The 24,948-nt window shown below is 36.6% G+C and overlaps 1 protein-coding gene across 3 annotated transcripts in view; it reads right to left on the bottom strand.

The window, feature by feature from the left end:
* Positions 1–24,948, bottom strand: part of NSF (N-ethylmaleimide sensitive factor, vesicle fusing ATPase) — a 158,538-nt gene that overhangs the window by 113,759 nt on the left and 19,831 nt on the right. For 2 of the 3 annotated variants that reach the window (XM_082443134.1, XM_082443133.1), the window contains exons 2-4: positions 18,356–18,441; positions 16,360–16,459; positions 13,988–14,027 (exon numbers count right to left, since the gene is read on the bottom strand). In XM_082443134.1, coding sequence (XP_082299260.1) covers positions 13,988–14,027; positions 16,360–16,459; positions 18,356–18,441 — 226 coding nt within the window. Of the gene's footprint in view, positions 1–3,231; positions 3,484–13,987; positions 14,028–16,359; positions 16,460–18,355; positions 18,442–24,948 lie in introns of those variants that run through there. The other variant, XM_082443135.1, reaches the window with a different exon arrangement.

Here is a 24,948-nt window from a genome sequence, read left to right as displayed (position 1 = left end):
GAGAAAAAAAGAAGCATTTTTAAAATCACAGAGACACCAAATACTTGCTGTGCTTCAAGTAACTAAAAGTTTCATATAAATGAATTATAACAGAACTTGACCAAAAGGGGATTTTACATGGCCTTCATTGGAGGGACACATAGGCACAGATTTTTAAAAATAATAATAACCACTAGAGATGTTCTTCCCTCTGACTTAATTAGAACATACTGAACAGCACTCTCCTGTACTTTCACCCCTCACCCGACTCTTCTAGGGAAATCACAGCCCTCCCTACACAGCCTCTGCATCTTCCTCCTTCTCACTAAACAGAGGACAAAATGACAGTGGGAAGTCCCAGTGGAGTTGGCATAACATACTGTTTCCAAACAAGATTTTTGTTTGACACAAGAAAGAGCTAAGGTGAGAGGTGTGTGGGGTCTTTTGCCCTAACAAATTAGAATGTAGGACACACACACACACACACAAAAACCTTGAGAAAAAAAAAATGTTTACTAGAGGGATTTCCTCCAGAGCAACACAGAGTGTGACATCTCTTTTTTTAATACTACAGAAATATTTACTGAGCACCTATGATATGCAGGGAACTACAGTAAGTTCTACATGTATAACAGGACAAAGGCCAGGTTTTTAGCTCTTCTTTGTATTAACAGCACCCAACAGTGTCTGTAGGATGCTTAATATATTCACGAACTGTTTAAATGAAACAACAGCAGCAAAATACCTATCGTCTCCATGCTAATAACAAAGGAGGCAAGACAAAGGGACTTTGGAGTCTGTGTGTTTCAACAGAGTCTGTTAGTAACTAGAAGACTCTCTGTGCCTTGATTTGTCGGTAAAATAAGACTGCCTAGATAAATCTTTATGGTCCTTTCATACTCAATTTCTGTTCTAAACTTATCTCTTATAGTCTAGCCACTTGAAGAATGTACAAGGATTTTCTGTAAATCCTCTGAATGAAATTGCTTGAGTAATCATATTTTTATACTTTGGTTTGCCATAATAAAGGGGACACACATATTTTAAAGATAAACATTTTCAAAAGCAAAATAACAAAGAAAGCCAGGGTGAGGGTTGGGAAATTCACTGAAGATTGAAGAATAAGTTCAAATCTCAGCTGAAAGTTTCAGAATACTCTTTGACCTCCACTTCTGGGTGTTTTGTTCTTTAACATTTCCTAGAAAGTACAGGTTACATTTCGAGTAACTTTCATAAGCAAGAGAGCTTAGTTGTTTCCCAAATAATGAAGATATTTATGGGATGAAATATTAATGTGAAAAGGAATAAGTTGATTCAGCAATTCCATTTCCGGGTGTCTGTCCCAGAAAGACTCTTGAACGTTTGCCTAAAAAGAGATTTATAGGGAGGTTCATTGCAGCATTATTTCTAATAGTCAAACACTTAAAAAATGCTGATCAGTAGGGAAATGATTAATAAAATGTGGCATATTCATAATGTGGAATAATGTATAGCAATTAAAATTAAAACTTGATGTATATTTAATAAAGATAGATGGTCCATTAAAATATAATAGCAAGTGAAAAAAGTACACTTCAGAAAGATGTGCACAATATAATACCATTTTGTGCATTAAAGACTCCAAAACAATTCCATAATGTCATAATGCATATATATGTATGCATATATATACACATATGCATTTACACATGTGTATATATACATGTGTGCATCATCCTTATATCAAGAACTTTGAATAAGTGTATTAAAATATCATCATTACTGACTATAGTTTTCAAATGCATTTTAATTGAAGGTCAATGTTCCTAAACAGAAAAGATCAAGCTGTTATAATCTCAAATGCTAGAACAGTACCATGGACAGTTTCATAGGCAGCACCATGGCCAGCACCATCATCAGCCCCAAAGGGACAGATGCCCTGAAGGTTTCAACCAGAAGCAAAGGGCCAGAAGGTTGAGAATGTTTTCTTATTTTATGATTAATAGCATTTTAATGTCAAAGACTAATAAAAAATATTTTTATAAACAAAAAAATTATAGCCAATGCTTTGAATAAACGGCATTACAAAGACAGGTAATGGTCAGAAACATGTTAACTGAACATCAGTCTGCAGTACTTAAAATATGGCATTTCCAGATGGAAAGAAGACTAAATGATTCTTCTAAGAAGATTTAGTCTGAGGACTAAAATCATTGACTTGAGTAAAAAAATGTCTCCTTGCAGACAGAACTCCTGTTCAGAATCTTTGAATTAGCACTCCCCTTCATACCAAACTTCTTACCCTTTCTTTGCCTACATCTCTACTTACACTGAAGCAGCTTTCTATCTTTATGCTACATCATGACATCACTCAGGGCCTGAAACCCTTCCTTGCCTCATGCTTATTCCACCTTAGTCCCACCTGAACACTTAGTTTTCTAATTTTGCCCATTAGGTCTGTTTGAGTTGCCTTTTAAAGAACTGACTTTACATTCAAGATAAGCATTTCTGGCAGCAGGAGAATGCTTTAAACACAATTCAGGCCACAAAACATTATTTCTCATTTCATCTTGAATTTTCACTTCTTCACAACAGAATTTATCTGCATTAAAAGTTAAATTTACACACATTCTACCCTATATTTAGAAAAGTAAGTTTAAGGAAATTAGAAACCTAAGCTACATACACACCCATTTTCTCATTAGATTTAACAAGTGTTCATGTTTATTTCTGCCACTGTCCACAAATAGGGAACCCTGGCTTCATGCACTGACCTACTTCCCTTTGGCACCAAACTCCTTCACTGTCTCAGCTTCACACTATGCTTCAGGTGAGGAGGTGATAGTTAAGGGAATCACTTATGTCAGTGTTTCCAAAAATGTAGCTGATAAGAGCTACTTAAGGGTGATTGTTAAAAACACAGATTCATGAATCAGACTTCCCAAGGGAGGGGCCTGGGAATCTTTTTCTTTTTTAAAAAACAAACTCCCCAGGTGTTTCTTTGAGGTAAGTTTAGAAAGCACTAATTATGCAACTACCAGCTACCTATATCTAAAGTAATTTCCTTCATTTTCACCCCAAGTCAAAAAATTTTCTCTCATCCTACTTCCACAAAGAAAAGGCCAAATAAAGATAATCCCAATATTTAAGTTCCCTCTAACTCAGAAAAAAAAAAAAAAAGTATAAGTTGCCATGTTCCTAAATGAGGAACAGGATATTCTCTCCTTCCACTTTACCGACTTCTCTTTTCAGGCATCTAGACTACAGACTAACCTCGTAATGTGTTCCCAGCAACTGCTTTAAGTATTTGTTTTGTTTCAACCAGTTTAAAGTAAATATATCTTTGAATATCTTCAAAAGCATTGGATCTAGAAGTTCTGAATGTGAATCTGAACATTCCCACACATCCTCCTAAAACCCCGTGGAAACAAAAAGGAGAACAAATAATGCTACATACATCCACACCTTCAGCATTACTTGGAGACAGAGAATACCATGAAACTCAAATTACTTGAAAGTAGAGAAATATGTAACAAAATTAGACAGTGCTTGCATTGCGGAAAAAAAGGAGAAGGGAGAGCACTACATTGAGAAAATATAGACAAAATCACCCCTCGAAAGAGAAAGTCCAACACCAAAAGCCAAAACACTACACACAGGTTTGGGACTTGGTAGTCCATGACTCCAGGTACAGGGAAAGGACCTGAAAGTAGGTAGGACTGGAAGTGGCAGCATCAAAGAATCACTGGAAAGAATCAGATAAATAGAGAAGGGATGGTGCCCTTTGAGATGTGGCAATGAAGGGAAGAAGGCAGTAAGAGAGGAAAATTAAGGATCATGCAGAAACCAAACAGAAATAAGCTATGCCAACCAATCTCTCTACCTCCCCCTCTACCTCACCATTATTACTTATTAAAGAAACTGCCCTTCTCTACACTAACAGAAAAGAATGCTCTTGCACTAATAATTGTGTCTACAAATCATGTGAAACAGAAAAAAAATAACTCCACAAAGCTACTGTAAAGAAAATATAACAAATAACAAAATATTGCAGCATTTCAGCTGATGAAGCATCTTCCCTAAAAAGATCAACTATGAAATAGAAAACATATATAACATTTTAAATTAAATTAAGTATCCTCAAACAAGTATTCAGACATATAACAAAACACCTAAAATCAGAAGATTAAAAACTAAGACCAGAAATAGACAAATAAAAGAAATGCAATGACAGTTTATCAAACACAGGAAAGAAATTGAGGAAAAAGACAAACTACTCAGAAGTGAATAATAAATTACAAAGTGCCCATGGGAGAATAGATTCAAATTAATATTTAATAAGAGGCAGTGAATAAAGACAGGAAAACAACCAAGGTAGTAAAAATAAGGCAAAGAAAGAATTTGCAAAGAACAGAGAGAAAGTAGTTGAAATGGAAGACAGGCAGATAAGGCCTAAAATACATTTATAATTGGAGCTCCTGAGAAGAAAATCAAAACAATTGGGCCAGAACTAATACTTAAAACCATAATCTAAGAAAACTTTCTGGAAATAGAGAAAATTTAAATCTACATATTGAAACAAAGCATTGTATACCTGGGTTGTTGACCCAAAATGACCAATTCCAAGAAATATCCTAATAAGGATATTAGAATTTAAAGACAGAAAAATCCTCAGCGTTCCCAGGCAGAAAAATCAAATTCCTTAAAAAGATAAGAAACTTAGACTGGCATCAGCCTTCTCAAGAGTTTCATACAAAGCAAAGCAATGCAATGCACTATTTTCAAGAAATTCAAGGGAAGAAAACAAGCCAAGAATTTTATATCCAGCCAAGCTGTCCTTAAGATATCAAAGGTATAAAAAAATTAGTTTGAATATTCAAGAACTTAGGAAACACTGTACACATTTATATTTCCTGGAGGAATCTACTCAATTTATCCAACTAAGTAGAAACTGGCAAAAGGACTGATCATGATCATTTGAGAGATTTAATTGTAGAGTTAAGGCTAAAACAAGTGTGGGGTTGTACGTGGAAGAATAGAGTGTAAATACCATGCTCTTATAACGTAGACAGAAATCAACTAGCATGGTGACTATAATTAGTGATACTGTATTGCATATTTGAATGTTGCTAAAAGAGTAGACCTTACAAGTTCTCATCACAAGAAAAAAAAAGCTGTAACTATGTAAGGTAACAGATGTTAACTACACTTATTGTGGTGAGCATTTCACAATGTATACAAAATATCGAATCATTATGTTGTATACCTGAACTAATATAATGTTATATGTCAATTATATTTCAATTTTTAAAAATTTGCTTCTTCCACTAAAAAAAAAAAAAGACTTAAAACTTGAAAAAAAGAAAACAATTAACAAAATGGGAGGAGAAAGGGGAAGGCAGACTATTACGGTTAAATGTTGTATAGGTAATAGATGAGAGTCAAAGGATATCATTTAGAACGGACAGAACAGTTTTTTGAAAAGGTTAAGTAAGGAAAAAAAAGAGGAAGTACTAAGGGCACTATGAGAGGTATAAATGCAGAAGTAATCACTAAAACAAAAATGTAAACGTTCCTAAATACCAAAATAAACTTTAAAAAATAGTAAAGAGGTTGGTTCAAGATGGCAGAGTAGAAGAATATGCTCTCACTCCCTCTTCCGAGAACACCAGAATCACAACTAACTGCTGAACAATCATCGACAGGAAGACACTGGAACTCACCAAAAAAGATACTCTACATATAAAGACAAAGGAGAAGCCGCAATGAGACGGTAGAAGGGGCGCTATCACAATAAAATCAAATCCCATAACTGCTGGGTGGGTGACTCACAAACTGGAGAACACTTACACCACAGAAGTCCACCCACTGGACTGAAGATTCTGAGCCACACAACAGGTTTCCCAACCTGGGCATCTGGCAACAGGAGGAGGAATTCCTAGAGAATCAAACTTTGAAGGCTAGTGGGATTTGATTGCAGGACTTCAGCAGGACTAGGGGAAACAGACTCCACTCTTGGAGAGCACACACAAATGAGTGTGCACATCGGGACCCAGGGGAAGGAGCAGTGACCCCATAGGAGACTGAACCAGACCTACCTGCTAGTGTTGGAGGGTCTCCTGCAGAGGCGGGAGCAGCTGTGGCTCACCAAGGGACAAGGACACTGGCAGCAGAAGTTCTGGGAAGTACTCCTTAACGTGAGCCCTCCCAGAGTTTGCTATTAGCCCCACCAAAGAGCCCGGGTAGGCTCCAGTCTTGGGTCACCTCAGGCCAAACAACCAACAGGGAGGGAACCCAGCTCCACCCATCAGCAGACAAGCGGATTAAAGTTTTACTGAGCTCTGCCCACCAGAGCAACACCCAGCTCTACCCACCACCAGTCCCTCCCATCAGGAAACTTCCACAAGCCTCTTAGATAGCCTCATCCACCAGAGGGCAGACAGCAGAAGCAAGAAAAACTACAATCCTGCAGCCTGTGGAACAAAAACCACATTCACAGAAAGACAGACAAGATGAAAAGGCAGAGGGCTATGTACCAGATGAAGGAACAAGATAAAACCCCAGAAAAACAACTAAATGAAATGCAGATAGGCAATCTTCCAGGAAAAGAATTCAGAATAATGATAGTGAAGATGATCCAGGACCTCAGAAAAAGAATGGAGGCAAAGATAGAGAAGATGCAAGAAATGTTTAGCAAAGATATAGAAGAATTAAAGAACAAACAAACAGAGATGAACAATACAATAACTGAAATGAAAACTACACTAGAAGGAATCAATAGCAGAATAACTGAGGCAGAAGAATGGATAAGTGACCTGGAAGACAGAATGGTGGAATTCACTGCTGTGGAACAGAATAAAGAAAAAAGAATGAAAAGAAATAAAAACAGCCTAAGAGACCTCTGGGACAACATTAAATGCAAAAACATTCGCATTATAGGGGTCCCAGAAGGAGAAGAGAGAGAGAAAGGACCAGAGAAAATATTTGAAGAGATTATAGTCGAAAACTTCCCTAACGTGGGAAAGGAAATAGCCACCCAAGTCCAGGAAGTGCAGAGAGTCCCATACAGAATAAACCCAAGGAGAAACATGCTGAGACACGTAGTAATCAAACTGGCAAAAATTAAAGAAAAAGAAAAATTATTGAAAGCAACAAGGGAAAAATGACAAATAACATACAAGGGAACTCCCATAAGGTTAACAGCTGATTTCTCAGCATAAACTCTACAAGCCAGAAGGGAGTGGCATGATATACTTAAAGTGATGAAAGGGAAGAACTTACAACCAAGATTACTCTACCCAGCAAGGATCTCATTCAGATTCAATGGAGAAATCAAAAGCTTTACAGACAAGCAAAAGCTAAGAGAATTCAGCACCACCAAACCAGCTCTACAACAAATGCTAAAGGAACTTCTCTAAGTGGGAAACACAAGAGAAGAAAATGACCTACAAAAACAAACCCAAAACAATTAAGAAAATGATCATAGGAACATACATATCGATAATTACCTTAAACGTGAATGGATTAAATGCTCCAACCAAAAGACAAAGGCTTGCTGAATGGATACAAAAACAAGACCCATATATATGCTGTCTACAAGAGACCCACTTCAAACCTAGGGACATACACAGACTGAAAGTGAGGGGATGGAAAAAGATATTCCATGCAAATGGAAATCAAAAGAAAGCTGGAGTAGCAATACTCATATCAGATAAAATAGACTTTAAAATAAAGAATGTTACAAGAGACAAGGAAGGACACTACGTATGATCAGGGGATCAATCCAAGAAGAAGATATAACAATTATAAATATATATGCACCCAACATAGGAGAACCTCAATACATAAGGCAACTGCTAACAGATCTAAAAGAGGACATCGACAGTAACACAGTAATAGTGGGGGACTTTAACACCTCACTTACACCAATGGACAGATCATCAAAACAGAAAATTAATAAGGAAACACAAGCTTTAAATGACACAATAGACCAGATAGATTTACTTAATATTTATAGGACATTCCATCCAAAACAGCAGATTACACTTTCTTCTCAAGTACACATGGAACATTCTCCAAGACAGATCACAACTTGGGTCACAAATCAAGTCTCAGTAAATTTAAGAAAACTGAAATCATATCAAGCATCCTTTCTGACCACAATGCTATGAGATTAGAAATCAATTACAGGGAAAAAAACGTAAAAAACACAAACACAAGGTGGCTAAACAATACGTTACTAAATAACCAAGAGATCACTGAAGAAATCAAAGAGAAATCAAAAAATACCTAGAGACAAATTACAATGAAAACACAACAATCCAAAACCTATAGGATGCAGCAAAAGCAGTTCTAAGAGGGAAGTTTATAGCTATACAAGCCTACCTCAAGAAACAAGAAAAATCTCAAATAAACAGTCTAACCTTACACCACAAGGAACTAGAGAAAGAACAAACAAAACCCAAAGTTAGCAGAAGGAAAGAAATCATAAAGATCAGAGGAGAAATAAATGAAATAGAAACAAAGAAAACAACAGCAAAGATCAATAAAACTAAAAGCTGGTTCTTTGAGAAGATAAACAAAACTGATAAACAATTTGCCAGACTCACCAAGAAAAAGAGGGAGAGGACTCAAATCAATAAAATTAGAAATGAAAACGGAGAAGTCATAACAGACACCGCAGAAATACAAAGCATCCTAAGAGATTACTACAAGCAACTCTATGCCAATAAAATGGACAACCTGGAAGAAATGGACAAATTCTTAGAAAGGTACAACCTTCCAAGACTGAACAGGAAGAAATAGAAAATATGAACAGACCAATCACAAGTAATGAAATTGAAACTGTGATTAAAAATCTTCCAACAAACAAAAGTCCAGGACCAGATGGCTTCACAGGTGAATTCTAACAAATATTTAGAGAAGAGCTAACACCCATCCTTCTCAAACTCTTCCAAAACATTGCAGAGGAAGGAACACTCCCAAACTCATTCTATGAGGCCACCATCACCCTGTTACCAAAACCAGATAAAGATACTACTAAAAAAGAAAATTACAGACCAATATCACTGATGAATATAGATGCAAAAATCCTCAACAAAATACTAGCAAACAGAATCAAACAACACATTAAAAGGATCATACACCATGATCAAGTGGGATTTATCCCAGGGATGCAAGGATTCTTCAATATACGCAAATCAATCAATGTGATACACCATATTAACAATTTCAAGAATAAAAACCATATGATCATCCCAATCGGTGCAGAAAAAGCTTCTGACAAAATTCAACGCCCATTTATGATAAAAACTCTTCAGAAAGTGGGCATAGAGGGAACCTACCTCAGCATAATAGAGGCCATATATGACAAACCCACAGCAAACATCAGTCTCAATGGTGAAACACTGAAAGCATTTCCTCTAAGATCAGGAACAAGACAAGGATGCCCACTCTTGCCACTATTATTCAACATACTTTTGGAAGTCTTAGCCACAGCAATCAGAGAAGAAAAAGAAATAAAAGGAATACAAATTGGAAAAGAAGAAGTAAAACTGTCACTGTGTGCAGATGACATGATACTATACATAGAGAATCCTAAAGATGCCACCAGAAAACTACTAGAGCTAATCAATGAATTTGGTAAAGTTGCAGGATACAAAATTAATGCACAGAAATCTCTTGCATTCCTATACACTAACAACAAAAGGTCAGAAAGAGAAATTAAGGAAACAATCCCAGTCACCATTGCAACAAAAAGAATAAAATACCCTGGAATAAGCCTACCTAAGGAGGTAAGACCTGTACTCAGAAAACTACAAGACACTGATGAAAGAAATCAAAGATGATACCAACAGATGGAGAGATATACCATGTTCTTGGATTGGAAGAATCAATATTGTGAAAATGACTATACTACCCAAAGCAATCTACAGATTCAGTGCAATCGCTATCAAGTTACCAGTGGCATCTTTTACAGAACTAGAACAGAAAATCTTAAAATTTGTATGGAGACACAAAAGATCCTGAATAGCCAAAGCAGTCTTGAGGGAAAAAAACGGAGCTGGAGGAATCAGACTCCCTGACTTCAGACTATACTACAAAGCTACAGTAATCAAGACAATATGGTACTGGCACAAAAACAGAAATACAGATCACTGGAACAGGATAGAAAGCCCAGAGATAAACCCATGCACCTATGGTCAACTAATCTATGACAAAGGAGGCAAGGATATACAATGGAGAAAAGACAGTCTTTTCAATAAGTGGTGCTGGGAAAACTGGACAGCTACATGTAAAAGAATGAAATTAGAACACTCCCTAACACCATACACAAAAATAAACTCAAAATGGATTAAAGACCTAAATGTAAGACTGGACACTATAAAACTCTTAGAGGAAAACATAGGAAGAACACTCTTTGACATAAATCACAGCAAGATCTTCTTTGATCCACCTCCTAGAGTAATGGAAATAAAAACAAAAATAAACAAATGGGACCTAATGAAACTTAAAAGCTTTTGCACAGCAAAGGAAACCATATCCAAGACAAAAAGACAACCCTCAGAATGGGAGAAAATATTTGCAAACGAATCAACAGACAAAGGATTAATCTCCAAAATATATAAACAGCTCATGCAGCTCAACATTAAAAAAACAAACAACCCAATCCAAAAATGGGCAGAAGACCTAAATAGACATTTCTCCAAAGAAGACATACAGATGGCCAAGAAGCACATCACTAATTATTAGAGAAATGCAAATCAAAACTACAATGAGGTATCACCTCTCACCAGTTAGAATGGGCATCATCAGAAAATCTGCAAACAACAAATGCTGGAGAGGATGTGGAGAAAAGGGAACCCTCTTGCACTATTGGTGGGAATGTAAATTGATACAGCCACTATGGAGAACAGTATGGAGGTTCCTTAAAGAACTAAAAATAGAATTACCATATGACCCAGCAATCCCACTACTGGGCATATACCCAGAGAAAACCATAATTCAAAAATACACATGCACCCCAATGTTCATTGCAGCACTATCTACAACAGCCAGGTCATGGAAGCAACCTAAATGCCCACTGACAGATGAATGGATAAAGATGTGGTACATATATACAATGGAATATTACTCAGCCATAAAAAGGAACGAAATTGGGTCATTTGTAGAGACGTGGATGCATCTGGAGACTGTCATACAGAGTGAAGTAAGTCAGAAAGAGCAAAACAAATATCGTATATTAACGCATATATGTGGAACCTAGAAAATGGTACAGATGAACCAGTTTGCAGAGCAGAAATTGAGACACAGATGTAAAGAACAAACATATGGACACCAAGGGGGGAAAGCGGCGGGGGGTGAGGGTTGTGGTGTGATGAATTGGGAGATTGGGATTGACATGTATACACTGATGTGTATAAAATGGATGACTAATAAGAAAAAATAAACAATACACATAAAAAAAAATAGCAAAGAGGACACACCACATAAATACAACTAAAGCATAAAATGAAGGAATTGAGATCAAACATAGCAGTCACATCAATAACTGTGAACGGGCTTAAGAAACCTATTAAAAGAAAAAGATATTCAAATTAGTTCATAAAGCAAAATCCAACTCTATGTTGTATACAACAGACACATATAAAACAGTGACTCAAAAAGGCTAAAAGTCAAGAGATGGGGAAAGATATTTTGAGCAAATTAAAAACAATAAAAAAGCAGGGATTATGATCCTAATATCAAAATATAATTCAAAACACATTAAACAAGATTAAACAGGATACTTTATAATGCAAAAAGGCATAATTCACAATAAAAATGTAACAGTTATGAATATCTACATACCAAATAACACAGAAAGTACTGTGTAAAGTAGAAACTACAGGAGATGCAAGGAAAAGTAGAAAAACACTAATAACAGTAGATTTTAACACACCATTCTCAGTACAAGACAGGTCAAGTGACCAAAAATAAGAATATAGAAGATCTAAACAGCATGATCAATAAAGTAGAGCTTATGGATACACAGCAAACACCACACCCTGATAACAGAGAATATATCTCCTTCTCAGTGCACATGAACCATCTTCTTTCCATGTGCGTGCGTGCGTGCGTGTGTGTGTGTGTGTGATGAGAACACTTAAGATCTACCCTCTTAGCAAATGTTAAGTATCCAACACAGTATTGTTAACTATTGTCAACACGCTGTAACTAGATCTCCAGAACTAATTTATCTTGCAAAACTGAAACGTTGTACCCTGTGACCAACAACTCCCCATTATATAAATGTATTCTTCAAAAATGTCACCATCGTGAAAGGAAAGAAAACCCTGAAGATTAGAGAAATGACGACTAAATGCAATACACGATCCTGAACTGGATCCCACACTGAAGGGGAAAAATACTGTAAAGGAGATAATTGGGACAATTAATAAAATTGGAATATGAACTGTAGATTAAAGTTTCAATGTTTAATTTCCCGAATTTGATCACTATTACGAGTACATCTTTGTTCTTAAGAAACACACACTAAAGTATTAGAGGTAAAGAGGAATGATTTCTGCAACGTAATCTCAAATGTTCAGGAAAAAAATGGGTGTGTGCAGGTGCATGTGTGTGTGTGTGTGTGTGTAGAGAGAGAGAGAGAGTAAGGAGAGAGAGAAAAAATGATTTTAAAAAATGACAATTAGTGAATCTGGGTAAAAGTAGTACATAGGAATTCTCTGTATTATTTTTGTAACATTTCCATAAATATGATTTTTTTTTAGGTGTTAGAAGCTAGCAGAAAAAAAAGCTGACTTAATTACACTTGCATTTTCTTTTCTCCCCCTACTGAACCCATTAAGTTGACATGAAATTACCTGACAAAAAGACTCATACTCCATTTTCCCAACTTTGCCACAATGACTAAGAAACAATTCCAAGTTTTACTTATTACTCCTTAGTTTATAAACCACAAGTGGTTTAGTCCTTTTTTCCCCCTGAAGTCATAAATTGCCTTCCATGCCCTTCCCTAATGAACTATGATGACTTTATAACACATTTCATTTTAAAAAGTACATTGTTTTCTTAAGTACTGTCACCCTTTCTTCTCCTTACCCTAAATCAGATTTATCTTTCCAAACAAAGACATTAGGAAACATCTCAGTATACAGTAAAATGGAATCACCATGTAATACCAATTATTCCTCTTCAACATAACTTCGACTTTTAAAAAATTTTTCCATAGCCATAATTTCACAAAGTCCTATCCAGCTTAATTCTTGGTAAGTCAAATAACCTCCCAGCTATTTTCCTTCACTCCTGAATTCTCCTCACTCCTCACTAGACTCCACAATGATATTAGAATTCTTTTCTAAAGGTAGGATTTTGTTGGGCTCGTTCAGAAATTCTCAGGAGCTCTAAGTGTCTTTGTGTAAAATCCAAAAATCTCAGTATGTACTTCTAGGCCCTCCACTAACTTCATACTCTACTCTCATCACTTAATACAATCCATTCAGGCAAATCCTTTCAGCCAAACATACTTATGAGCACTGCCTATGATTTGCTTGCTTCCAACTCAATGCCTTTTATTTATATTATGTCTCATCTTAAGAGTCTTTCTTCCTTGTCTCTATCATGTCATGCTTTTCCCCTACTTCATAATCATGCTCAAAATTCCAGTGCCTAGAAAGATTTCTCTGGCTAATTTTCCAATCAATTCATCCACTCCTGTTCCGTCTTAGCACTTCTACACAGAGCTCCTAAAGGTAATATTTGTGCACAAATTTACCTTGTACATCTTCTGTGAGCTATGAACATGTGGATATTCCTTTCCCTACTAGATTGTAATTTGCAGATAGAATAACAAGTAGATAAAGAGGTAGGTTTCATAACTATTTACTTTCCATTCTCATAGACCTAACTGTAATATGGATGAAAGTGTAATGGCCTGACAACAAGTAACAGAAAATTGTACAGATCTCCATAACTATGAGAAAATCATAAAGAAAATCTACCTCAGGTAGCTAAAAAATATACTTACCTTCTATTTCTTGCCCAATAGAAAGTCCAGCCCATTTTCGCTGTAAAATAAAAAAGAGAGAAAAAAAGACACTTAACACCAAATCAATCAAAATTAGAGAAATGAGGAAAAGAGGATTTCTTTGAATTTCCTTAACACATTCCAAGACCAAAACACGGTAGTTAAGTGTTGAATTGTGTCCCACAAAAAGATATGTTGAAGTCTTAGCCCCCAACACCTGTGAATGTGACCATATTTGGAAATAGGGTCTTTGCAGATGATATCAAGGTAAGATGAGGTCATATCGAATTAAGGTAGACCCTAAGCCAATATGGCTTCCTTATAAGAAAAGGACACACAGCACACAGGGAGAAAGTCATGTGACAATGAAGGCAGAGACTGAAGTGATATATCTACCAGTCAATGAACATCAAGGATTGTCCGCAACACCAGAAGCTAAGCATGGAACAGATTTTTCCCTAGTGCCTTCAGAGAGAGCCTGGCCCTGCTGACACCTTGACTTCAGACTTCCAGCCTTCAGAACTTTGAGAGAATACATTTCTGCTGTTTTAAGCCACCCAGTTTTTGGTACTTTGTTACAGCTGCCCTAGGAAACATATGCTATAGTTTATTTATGCCTGAACATCTATCCTCAAAACATATAAAGCTTGCCTTTTTACAGTAAAGCTGGCACCACTGAATAGGATGCTCCTTTGCATAATATAATGCTCCTGAAAGACTTCGTAGTATCAGATATTCCAGTGTTCTAAATGTACTGTGGATAGTTATAGTGTTTGATACAGTAGCACAAAAAGAAAGACGTTCAATTCATGAAAACTAAATTAAAACTTATCAGATAATCTATACTGAAACCCAAGCAGGGATTCAAATCATTAGATGGTCATGACTATTCTTTGTGTACTAGCCAAAAGAGTGTCAGGCATTTGGCTTTAGCTTCTCCCCAGTACCGACTGGCAAGAATGTACGGAGGCAGGACAGATTGTGTTCAGGCAGGAATTCAAGACTGGCTTGGTATAGATTCAAAATTAGCAGTTACTGACAAAACTCCAAAGAACAGTGAGAAAAATAATTTTTGACTGGAAATCAAAAGTTTGTCTACTCATCTGAACTTTGTGGATTTTGTGGTGGGTAGTTAAGAAGATGCTGTGTTTTGAATATGTGGAACAAGTGCTCTACCTTCCAGCTTTCTCACCACCTCTCCACCCTTCACCTCTCTTTTCTGTAGTACCCCATCCCACTTCTGGCCAACTGGAAATTTAGTAGCATACTGGTTAAGCCCAGACTTTGGGTCACAAAGCAGCCACATTTAGGTTCTATACCCAGAGACAGCCTCAAGGATGATAATAACGGCATCTATCATTTGGGGTTGTTAAGAGAATTAAATGAGTGAACACAGGCAAAAGCACTTAGAAGAGCACTTGGCCTATAGTAAATGTTGGGAAAATTTTTTTAAAGCAGAGACAAGGAAAAATAGTTAGAAACCCCATTTCTGGCCAGCAGAATCTCAAATGCAGCTCTGTAAAAGCTGGTTAACCCTAGAATACTCCAAACCTTTGATCTATAAGAAGCAAATGCGAAAGGTAGTCCTGATATTGGAGAGGCATCTGAACAGAGAAAAAGGGAACAGTGAGTGAACATTTCCCATAATTTTTGAGGGATTCAAGAGATCTTTAATAGTTCCCTAACAAGTGTTTGATCTCCTTCCTTAAACCTCCAGGTGTGGGAGGGCAGAAATCAATGCTTATTAGCATACTACAAGGAGGTAAAGGTTGCATTTGCATTGTTTAGGACTGGGGACCAGCAGCATGAGTCAGGTGACAAGGAAGGAAAGGATACAGACTCCTACTGGTGATGCTCCTACATGATGTACTATGTGCCTGCAATAGTGCTAGGCAATTTCCCCTCCACAGAATCCACCAACAGTTATAAATGTAATCATAATCCTTTCACTTATTACAGAAGCCCAGCAAGTTAGGTTGTAATTTGAGATAACAGCTACTCATATCATATTCTTTAGTCTAACATCATTGCATTTTAAAATCACTATTAGATGTCAATTTTAGAAGTAAATGCCATTTTTATATATTTTATACATTTTCCGTTACCCTGTGAGCTAACATTAAAATAACTTGACACTTTGATAGCTGATATCACTGCAGAATTCTTTTAAATTAGGGGGAAAAAGTCAAGGCAATAAAAGGCAGACATAGTAAAAACTGGCAATTAAGAATATATCTTTAAATTCCTTACATAATACCTAGATGGTTTTCCTCAATATGAATCAATACAGTTACAGCGTGACACAGCTTGCTTTAAATGAATTGATTCTTTTACGACTTTCAAGAATAGAAGAGAATAAATTCCTGAGTTACCTGAGGTAAGCTGAATGCAATGCTCCCTGGAACCACAGATGGGTGGGTCCTCAGTGTAAATGTGTACCTGTGGTTGGGGGAGGTCCTCACCATCACGTGCCTAAAAGACAGAAACACAGTCAATACTCCACGTCAAAGGAAATAAAGAACATCAATTCCAAATGTGCTCATTTTCAACAAACAATGCTTGATGAGTACTGGGTGGAAACATGGCATTATATGAGTCCTGAAGAAACAGGACCACAAATTTCATTTCCAAAAACTGTCCACAATTCAAAATGTTTTCCAGGAATAAGGACCACCTCAGGCCAAACAGACATCAAGCAGAATCAGGACCAATTTCAAGAGAGTACATACCATCCAAAATATCAATGTCATTACATTTCCAGTTTACATAAAACTGAAGACAGTGATTTACTTGATAGTAAGTAAAAATTAGATGAATTTCCTCTCCTGAGACTTATTTCACATCCTAACTAGACTAAAGGAAGGAGAACCAAAGATAGAATAAAGCCAGGATATAGCAGTCAAAAAAAAAGTTAGTTTTTAGGACTATTCATTACATCTCTTTGCAGATTCCCACAACAGGTTGAAATAGTAACAGCCTGTAAAATTAAAAAGGTGGTAAAAATGAAAAAATTTTCCCAAAATATATCAGCTTCCATATAGATATCAATATTTACTATTTCAAAGCATTTTGTGCTAATTCACCCTGCTCAGAAGTTACCTGTAAACAGATGAACTATAGTTATCTCATGATCATCTCCTATACCAAGAAACTACCAAGGACTGTGTGTGAGATAGAAGCTTCAAACTCTGCTACAATAGCACTATCTTTTTAAAAATTATCTTTTAGAGTGCTATAATTTTTAAAATATTAATGGTTAATGTTTCTATACATATCATTTTGTCAGTAGGACACAAGTTCCTTATATCTACTATACTTTAAGTAACCCCCTCATGTGTACAGTGAACATCTAACACGTAAAAGAATTCCATAAGCAAATTCTCACACTGATTGTCTGTAGTCCAGTTTATATGTAGAAAGTTCTATGTTCAACTTAGAATCACGGAATTTTTAGTACTGGAAACAATGTTAATACAATTATGTAGTATAGCCCTTTACTCTGAAGCGGAAAACCACAGATGATTAGCAATTCTAACCCTGTGAAACTCATGTATTTCTCAGATAGCTTTAGAAACAGAAAAAGGCTCAGTTAAAATCCCACTTCCTTCCTCATTTCCCTAGTCTGCCTTCTGGAACAGCCCCTTCATGTCCTTATCTCCACCAACCTTAGAAGCACATGGATGGTAATGAACTTGGTAGCAGGGTATTTAGAAGTTTTGCCAATGGGTGATGTGAATCAGTTAAAATAAATAACAGTGAAAAATGCTTGTAAAGATTCTACAATTGTGCATCTTCCAATTTTCATGTCTCTTGGATTATCATAGTAATAATGATCAAAACAGCTAATATTTATTGAGGACTTATTAATGTGGTAGACTCTGTTCTAAGTGCTTTATTTGTGTAACTCAATATTCACAAACACCCTGAGGAAGATAGTACCATCATCCCCATTTTACAGATTAGGATACTGAGGCACAGTCAGGGTAAATAACTTACCCATGGTCACCCAGTTTATAATTGGCAGAACCAGGATCCAAACTCAGACAATCTGACCCAAAGCCAAAAACCTAATGACTATGCTATATATGATTCATATATCCAGTATGTTTAGTTCTGCTAAGAAAACCAGTGGAAAAATAAAGTTATATATAAAAAACTATGTATCATTTAGAAAACATTATATTTATCAAAATTTGATACAGTAAATACATGACTCTTTCTCATCTCCCATTTTCCAATTCAGCAAGAGGAATTAAAAAATTATACTCAAACGTTTCCAAAAATTAATTAATTAAATAAATAAGGACTCTCCAGAAGTTTCTAAAATACCATTTAGCAGGTTAGAAGAAAACAAAGTCAGATACTCACTGGCCAGACTGGAAATCCTTTTCATTCACAACTGCACAGTTAGTTAAAGATAATTCATCTGTAGGACATCTTGCAGCTTGCATACTCTGTAAGAAGCAATGATTAGGAAAATAAAATTAAGTCACCTTTTATTTTCTTAAAGAATATTTTATGCTTCCCTGTCCTCTATTCCCCATCACCTGTAGTAAACGCTTACTGTTTTTGACCCCCAGCACCCCTTACTCTGTGGTAACAGTAAACCCCGCCTTTCGGAAACTGCTCCCTCCCCATTCCATGTGCTTTTGTGGGCCTGCCAATCACAGCACACGTGCAATCACACAGAGCACTATCCCATCCACGGGACTTTATATAGACAGGCGATAGAAGAAAGGCACTCTCCCTCGCATCACCACCACACGAAGGAAGCCTTTCTGCTCTAAAAGAAGAAAACTATCGCAGAGAAAGCAAAGGTGACAGAGACACAGACAAACAGACACCTTGAGACTCAGACCCGACAACTAAGTTAAAACCCTTGAGACCAGTTCTGAAAGTTGGCTGAGTCAATAAACTCTTTTTTGCTCAAGCTTATTTGAGTTAGTTTTCCATTTCTTCCAAAAAAAAAAAAGATTTTGACATAAAAATGCAATGATGTAAATTCAATACATTTGATAAAGTATATCGTGAAAAAGTATCTCCTCATAAGAGATCTCAAGTGGCTATGAACCATTTCTCCTACAGACTAAGAAAAGCTATCTTCCAAATACCTCCCAACAAAAATAATTACAGGTATATTTAAAATAAAATAGCAATTAACAGTCCTTTTGATCAACATTGATCAACAGCTACTAGTAAAACATTCCTTCATATAATGTATGTAACCAATAATCCTTCCACCATCCCCTAGGGTTTCCTAGTTATTGAAATATGACACTCATAGTCTGTTTATGACTAACATACTCACTCTTCAAACCTAAAGCCAAAGCTTATTCTTCTTAAATTTGTCTCCCAAATACAAATTTATAGAGGAAAATAAATTACTCTTTGCCTTGCTTTTGTTTTTAATAAAAGGCTAGTTTCAATACAGCTACCCCAGTTGTTCAGAGCAGTGGTCTCTAAAGTGGGATATGTGCACCTGAAGGGTTTGCAGGATAATCCTTTGGGGTATAAGAAGAAAATATCAGTTCTTCTATTTATATTTATTTATACCCATTTTTATTAAAGATGAACCCCATGCTAAGTGTATATTCTGCCTTAAGATGTAACCTAATGACACTAATAAAGACTTCATAATCTGCCAGGCCTTTAAAAATTCAGTATTCACAGCAAGAGATAAACTTCTCTAATTTTTCCACCTATGTTTAAAGTCACATCCTATTGAATCTAGCAATTCACAACATTGTATTAAAGTTAAATAACTGTTGAAACTGCTAAGGTTTCCTGAGAGAAAAGACAAGAAGCTATGACCCACAGTAAAAATGACTAAAATGATACACGGAAAATAAAATGGTGAAAACTAGTATTCTTTTATTGGGAAATATAGCCAAAATCTCTTAGAAAACTCTAAAGAGCTGAAGATATCAGGACATATTATAGAGTGTAGGAGGTCTGCTATATAGTTGAATCAAAATATAGTTATTTCTTTCATCTTAGAAGATTTGCTAGGTAATTGCAAAACACACCAAGAACTACAATTTTGCGAGTCACTAAAGAAAAGATGTACTGAAAAAGATACAGCCTAAACTATAAATGAAACAATACGCTTTATGGGAAAACTGTAACCACTGATGGAATGGCTGTTTTGACTGGAATAAAAAGAATAATTCCAGAATAAAGTTACAAAGACAGCACATTAAGTGAAAGTTGTTCACTGTTTCATTCACAGGTAAACTGTTGCTGCATATAAGTCAGAGCCAAAGGTGTGCACATGTCCTTCAGGATGTCAGAGGTCAACTTTATCAAAACAAGATCCTTACAATATAGAATCTTTCCTACACTCTGTAAAAAGCCAGGAAGCAGTGTCAAATCTTTTTTTTTTTTTTTTTTGTAAACCATATAGGGATTCACTGGTTACCAAAAGGTAAAGTGCTACCAAGAAGATATTAAAAAAAGAAAAAAAAGAAGAAAGAAAAAGAAAAGAAAAATTCACTTTGCTCCTACAAGATAAAAATGAACAAAAACAAAAAGTAAAAAATACCTTGTGCTAATGAATAGAGCATTTCAAAAATGGTTACTTAGAAACATTTCCATTGCTAAGCGATTCTGCTATTGAAAACAATGTATATTACCTAAAAACAAGCAAAAAATAAAAACTCTCATATCTGCACGCTTTAAAAAGTTCGAAACAAAATTTTCTAATCTTTAAAAAAATTCAGCCAAATGATTTTCCAATGATTTTTGAACCCGTTTATTAGTACTATAAAAGTACAATACATTCTGATTAGTCTGCAAGAAAAACTAATAGATGGAAATTTACCAACCACATTTCACACATTTCAATAAAACATTTCCATAAATGGTAGATAATCTGGGGGAATTTCAAAAGTACAGCTAAATTCCCCCCATTCTTATCTATGCTTTGATGGCCATTAAAATCAAATAACAAAAAAACCCTAAATTTAGGGCTTCCCTGGTGGCACAGTGGTTAGGAATACGCCTGCCAGTGCAGGGGACATGGGTTCGAGCCCTGCTCTGAGAAGATCCCACATGCCACAGAGCAACTAAGCCCATGAACCACCATTACTGAGCCTGTGCTCTAGAGTCCACGAGCCACAACTACTGAGCCCGCATGGCACAACTACTGAAGCCCATGCGCCTAGAGCCCGTGCTCCGCAACAAGAGAAGACACCGCAATGAGAAGCCTGCACACTGCGATGAAGAGTATCCCCGCTCAACGCAACTAGAGAAAACCTGCGCGCAGCAACGAAGACCCAACACAGCCAAAAATAAATAAATAAAAAATTTTTTTTAAAAAACCCTGAATTTAGGGCTTCCCTGGTGGCGCAGTGGTTGAGAATCTGCCTGCCGATGCAGGGGACACGGGTTCGAGCCCTGGTCTGGGAAGATCCCACATGCTACGGAGCAACTAGGCCCGTGAGCCACAAGTACTGAGCCTGCGTGTCTGGAGTCTGTGCTCCGCAACAAGAGAGGCCACGATAGTGAGAGGCCCACGCACCGCGATGAAGAGTGGCCCCCGCTTGCCGCAACTGGAGAAAGCCCTCGCACAGAAACGAAAACCCTACACAGCCAAAAAATAAATAAAATAAATAAATAATAATTAAAAATGAATATCTGCTTATAAAAAAAAAAAAAACCCTGAATTTAGAAATAGACCTCTGAACAGTTGTATCACAAAATATTAAACCAAGACTTTAAAGAACAGTAAAGCATCACTTTGCTTTCTGTATTATTAATAAATAAAATTAAGAGAATTTTCTACAGTTCATCTTTAGCTCATCCTTTTTCTTTTTTGTGTATGTTTCACTATGTATATAAACTATTAGTGTATCACTTAAAAATAAATAGGTATATATACTGGGGATATAGGATCAAAACATTTTTTGTGTATGAGATCTATGAAATCACTAATTTAGAACATGACACAAATAAGGTCTAGGTCATAAGTTTGCTTTCCGAATGGGACAGTATTTTTGCCCATGGTCACTGTTTGATCAGCCACCTGACCAAAATGTGCAGAACTCTGTTTCCCTCTTACCCTGGGGTCTCTCTCACCTACAAGCTTCTTTCTCTCTCTTTTTTTTTTTTCAATATTTTAACCCTGAGGCCCTGCAAAATCCAGAACTGCTTTCTACGACATTCAAGTTCTTTTTTTTTAATCCTATAAATTTATTTATTTTGGGCTGCATTGGGTCTTCGTTGCTGCGCGCGGGCTTTCTCTGGTTGTGGCGAGCGGGGGCTACTCTTCGTTGTGGTGCGCGGGCTTCTCATTGCGGTGGCTTCTCTTGTTGCAGAGCACAGCCTCTAGGTGTGTGGGCTTCAGTAGTTGCGACTCGCAGGCTCTAGAGCACAGGCTCAGTAGTTGTGGCACACGGGCTTAGTTGCTCCATGGCATGTGGGATCTTCCCGGACCAGGGCTCGAACCCGTGTGCCCTGCATTGGCAGGCGGATTCTTAACCACTGGGCCATCAGGGAAGTCCCACTTCTTTCTCTTGTATTCCTCTCTTCCCTAACTCTGAGCCCCTTGTCCAGCCAACTCCTACTTATTCTACAATTTCTCAGCTCAGACATTACATTTTCTAGAAGACCTTCCTAGATATCTTCTCCTCCTGTAAGATAAAGGTCAAATGGAAGAACTTAACTGTATTTTTATTGTCTGTTTACACTGCGTAAAAGACATAAGGTTCTCAAGGACTGAGACTACATCTTGCTCGGATCTATGGTTCCCAGGGCTAAGACAGGGCATGGCACACAGCCAGTGCTCATTAAACATTTGTTGAATAAATGAACTTACAGGTCAATACAATCTATCCCAACTGCAGAATAAACAACTCAAAGAACATGGACACAAAGGACATTTCAAGGTTATTTAGGAAGTGATATAATTTAAATAAAATTATCTAATAGTTCAAAATTACACAGAATTGATATAGCCAAAGTTATATAAAAATTTACAAAATGCTAAGTTAACCTTTTCATTTGTAAACTTGTTTACTTGTCAAAGAGTTGGTGTCCTTTAAAAAAACAGTGAAAAAATCTGTAAAAGTCATCTGGCTGGCCAACTAAAACAGATGCTGTGAGCAAAAGGCCTCCCTACTGGAATCTAGAAGCATCTCTGTTTTTATGGTAAGCCAAGCAGAGTATCTCATTTTCTCATCAAAATATAAGACCCTATAAATAGTAGCTGTTTACTTATCACAATAATGCCAAGGGAAAATTCCACAATTTTTCTAACACTGACCTTGCCTCTAGGAAACAATGATAAAAGCCTAGCCACAACAGCCACATAGCTATTATGAAATGAAAATACAAAACTGACAGGCAAATTTATATAAGTTTAGTTATCTGAGGTACTAGAATATTTAACTGTCTGAAGGCTATAAAATGTTTTCATTAACAACTTGAAATGTAAAAAACTTATTAACTCATTGCTACACAAAAGAATGAAAATCTCAACAAATCTTTAATGGAAATTTCAGCAGAAGTAATTATATCATTACTTTGAACCCTCTTGCACTGTTGGTGGGAATGTAAATTGATACAGCCACTATGCAGGTTCCTTAAAACACTAAAAATAGAACTACCATATGACCTAGCAATCCCACTACTGGGCACATACCCAGAGAAAACCATAATTCAAAAGACACATGCACCCCAATGTTCATTACAGCACTATTTACGATAGCCAGGACATGGAAGCAACCTAAATGTCCATCAACAGAGGAATGGATAAAGAAGATGTGGTACATATATACAATGGAATATTACTCAACCATAAAAAGGAATGAAATTGGATCATCTGTAGAGACATGGATGGACCTAAAGAGTGTCATACAGAGTGAAGTAAGTCACAAAGAGAAAAACAAATATCGTATTAACACATGTATGTGGAATCTAGAAAAATGGTACAGATGATCTTTTTTTTTTTTTTTAAGTAAATTTATTTATTTATTTTTGGCTGCTTTGGTTCTTCATTGCTGTGTGTGGCTGTCTCTAGCTGCAGGGAGCAGGGGTTACTCTCCATTGCGGTGCGCAGGCTGCTCATTGCAGTGGCTTCTCTTGTTGTGCAGCACAGGCTTTAGGTGCACAGGCTTCAGTAGTTGTGGCACGTGGGCTCCGTAGTTGTGGCTCACGGGCTCTAAAGCGCAGGTTCAGTAGTTGTGGCGCACGGGCTTACTTACTCCACGGCATACGGGATCTTCCCAGACCAGGGCTTGAACCCATGTCCCCTGTACTGGCAGGCGGACTCTTAACCACTGCACCACCAGGGAAGCCCGATATAGACGATCTTATTTGCAAAGTAGAAACAGAGACACAGACATAGAGAACAAACGTATGGATACCAAGGGGGAAGGGGGGTTGGGTGGGATGAATTGGGAGATTAGGATTGACATATATACACTATTGATACTATATATAAAATAGATAACTAATGAGAAACTACTGTTTAGCACAGGGAACTCTACTCAATGCTCTTTGGTGACCTAAATGGGAAGGAAATCCAAAAAAGAGGGGATATATGTGTACGTATAGCTGATTCACTTTGCTGTACAGCAGAAACTAAAACATTGTAAAGCAACTATACTCCAGTGAAAATTTTAAAAATACTCCTTTCTTTTCCAACTACATATCTGCATGAGACAACAGACTGAATGCAGAAGCAGATGTGTGAGAATACAGCTGTCTTCTAAGTCAGAGATTTGCAAAAATGTAAAACAGTGCCACTCACTATTTTTTTTTTTTTTGCCTTGGAAACTATAGTTATCTTTTCATAAAGATAGGTTCTTTTTTTTTGTTTAACATCTTTATTGGAGTATAATTGCTTTACAATGGTGTGTCAGCCTCTGCTTAAAGATACGTTCTTTATGATAACCTGTAATGGGCTTTAATGTTGTTTTTAAATGACTCAATCAATAAATATTAAAAATTTTTTTAAATAT

This window comes from Balaenoptera physalus (genome assembly GCF_965194825.1).
Source record: "Balaenoptera physalus genome assembly, chromosome: 20".
Taxonomy (NCBI): Eukaryota; Metazoa; Chordata; class Mammalia; order Artiodactyla; family Balaenopteridae; genus Balaenoptera; species Balaenoptera physalus.
The sequence above is the reverse complement of the archived record's forward strand: the minus strand, read 5'-3'. Positions and strand labels throughout refer to the sequence as shown.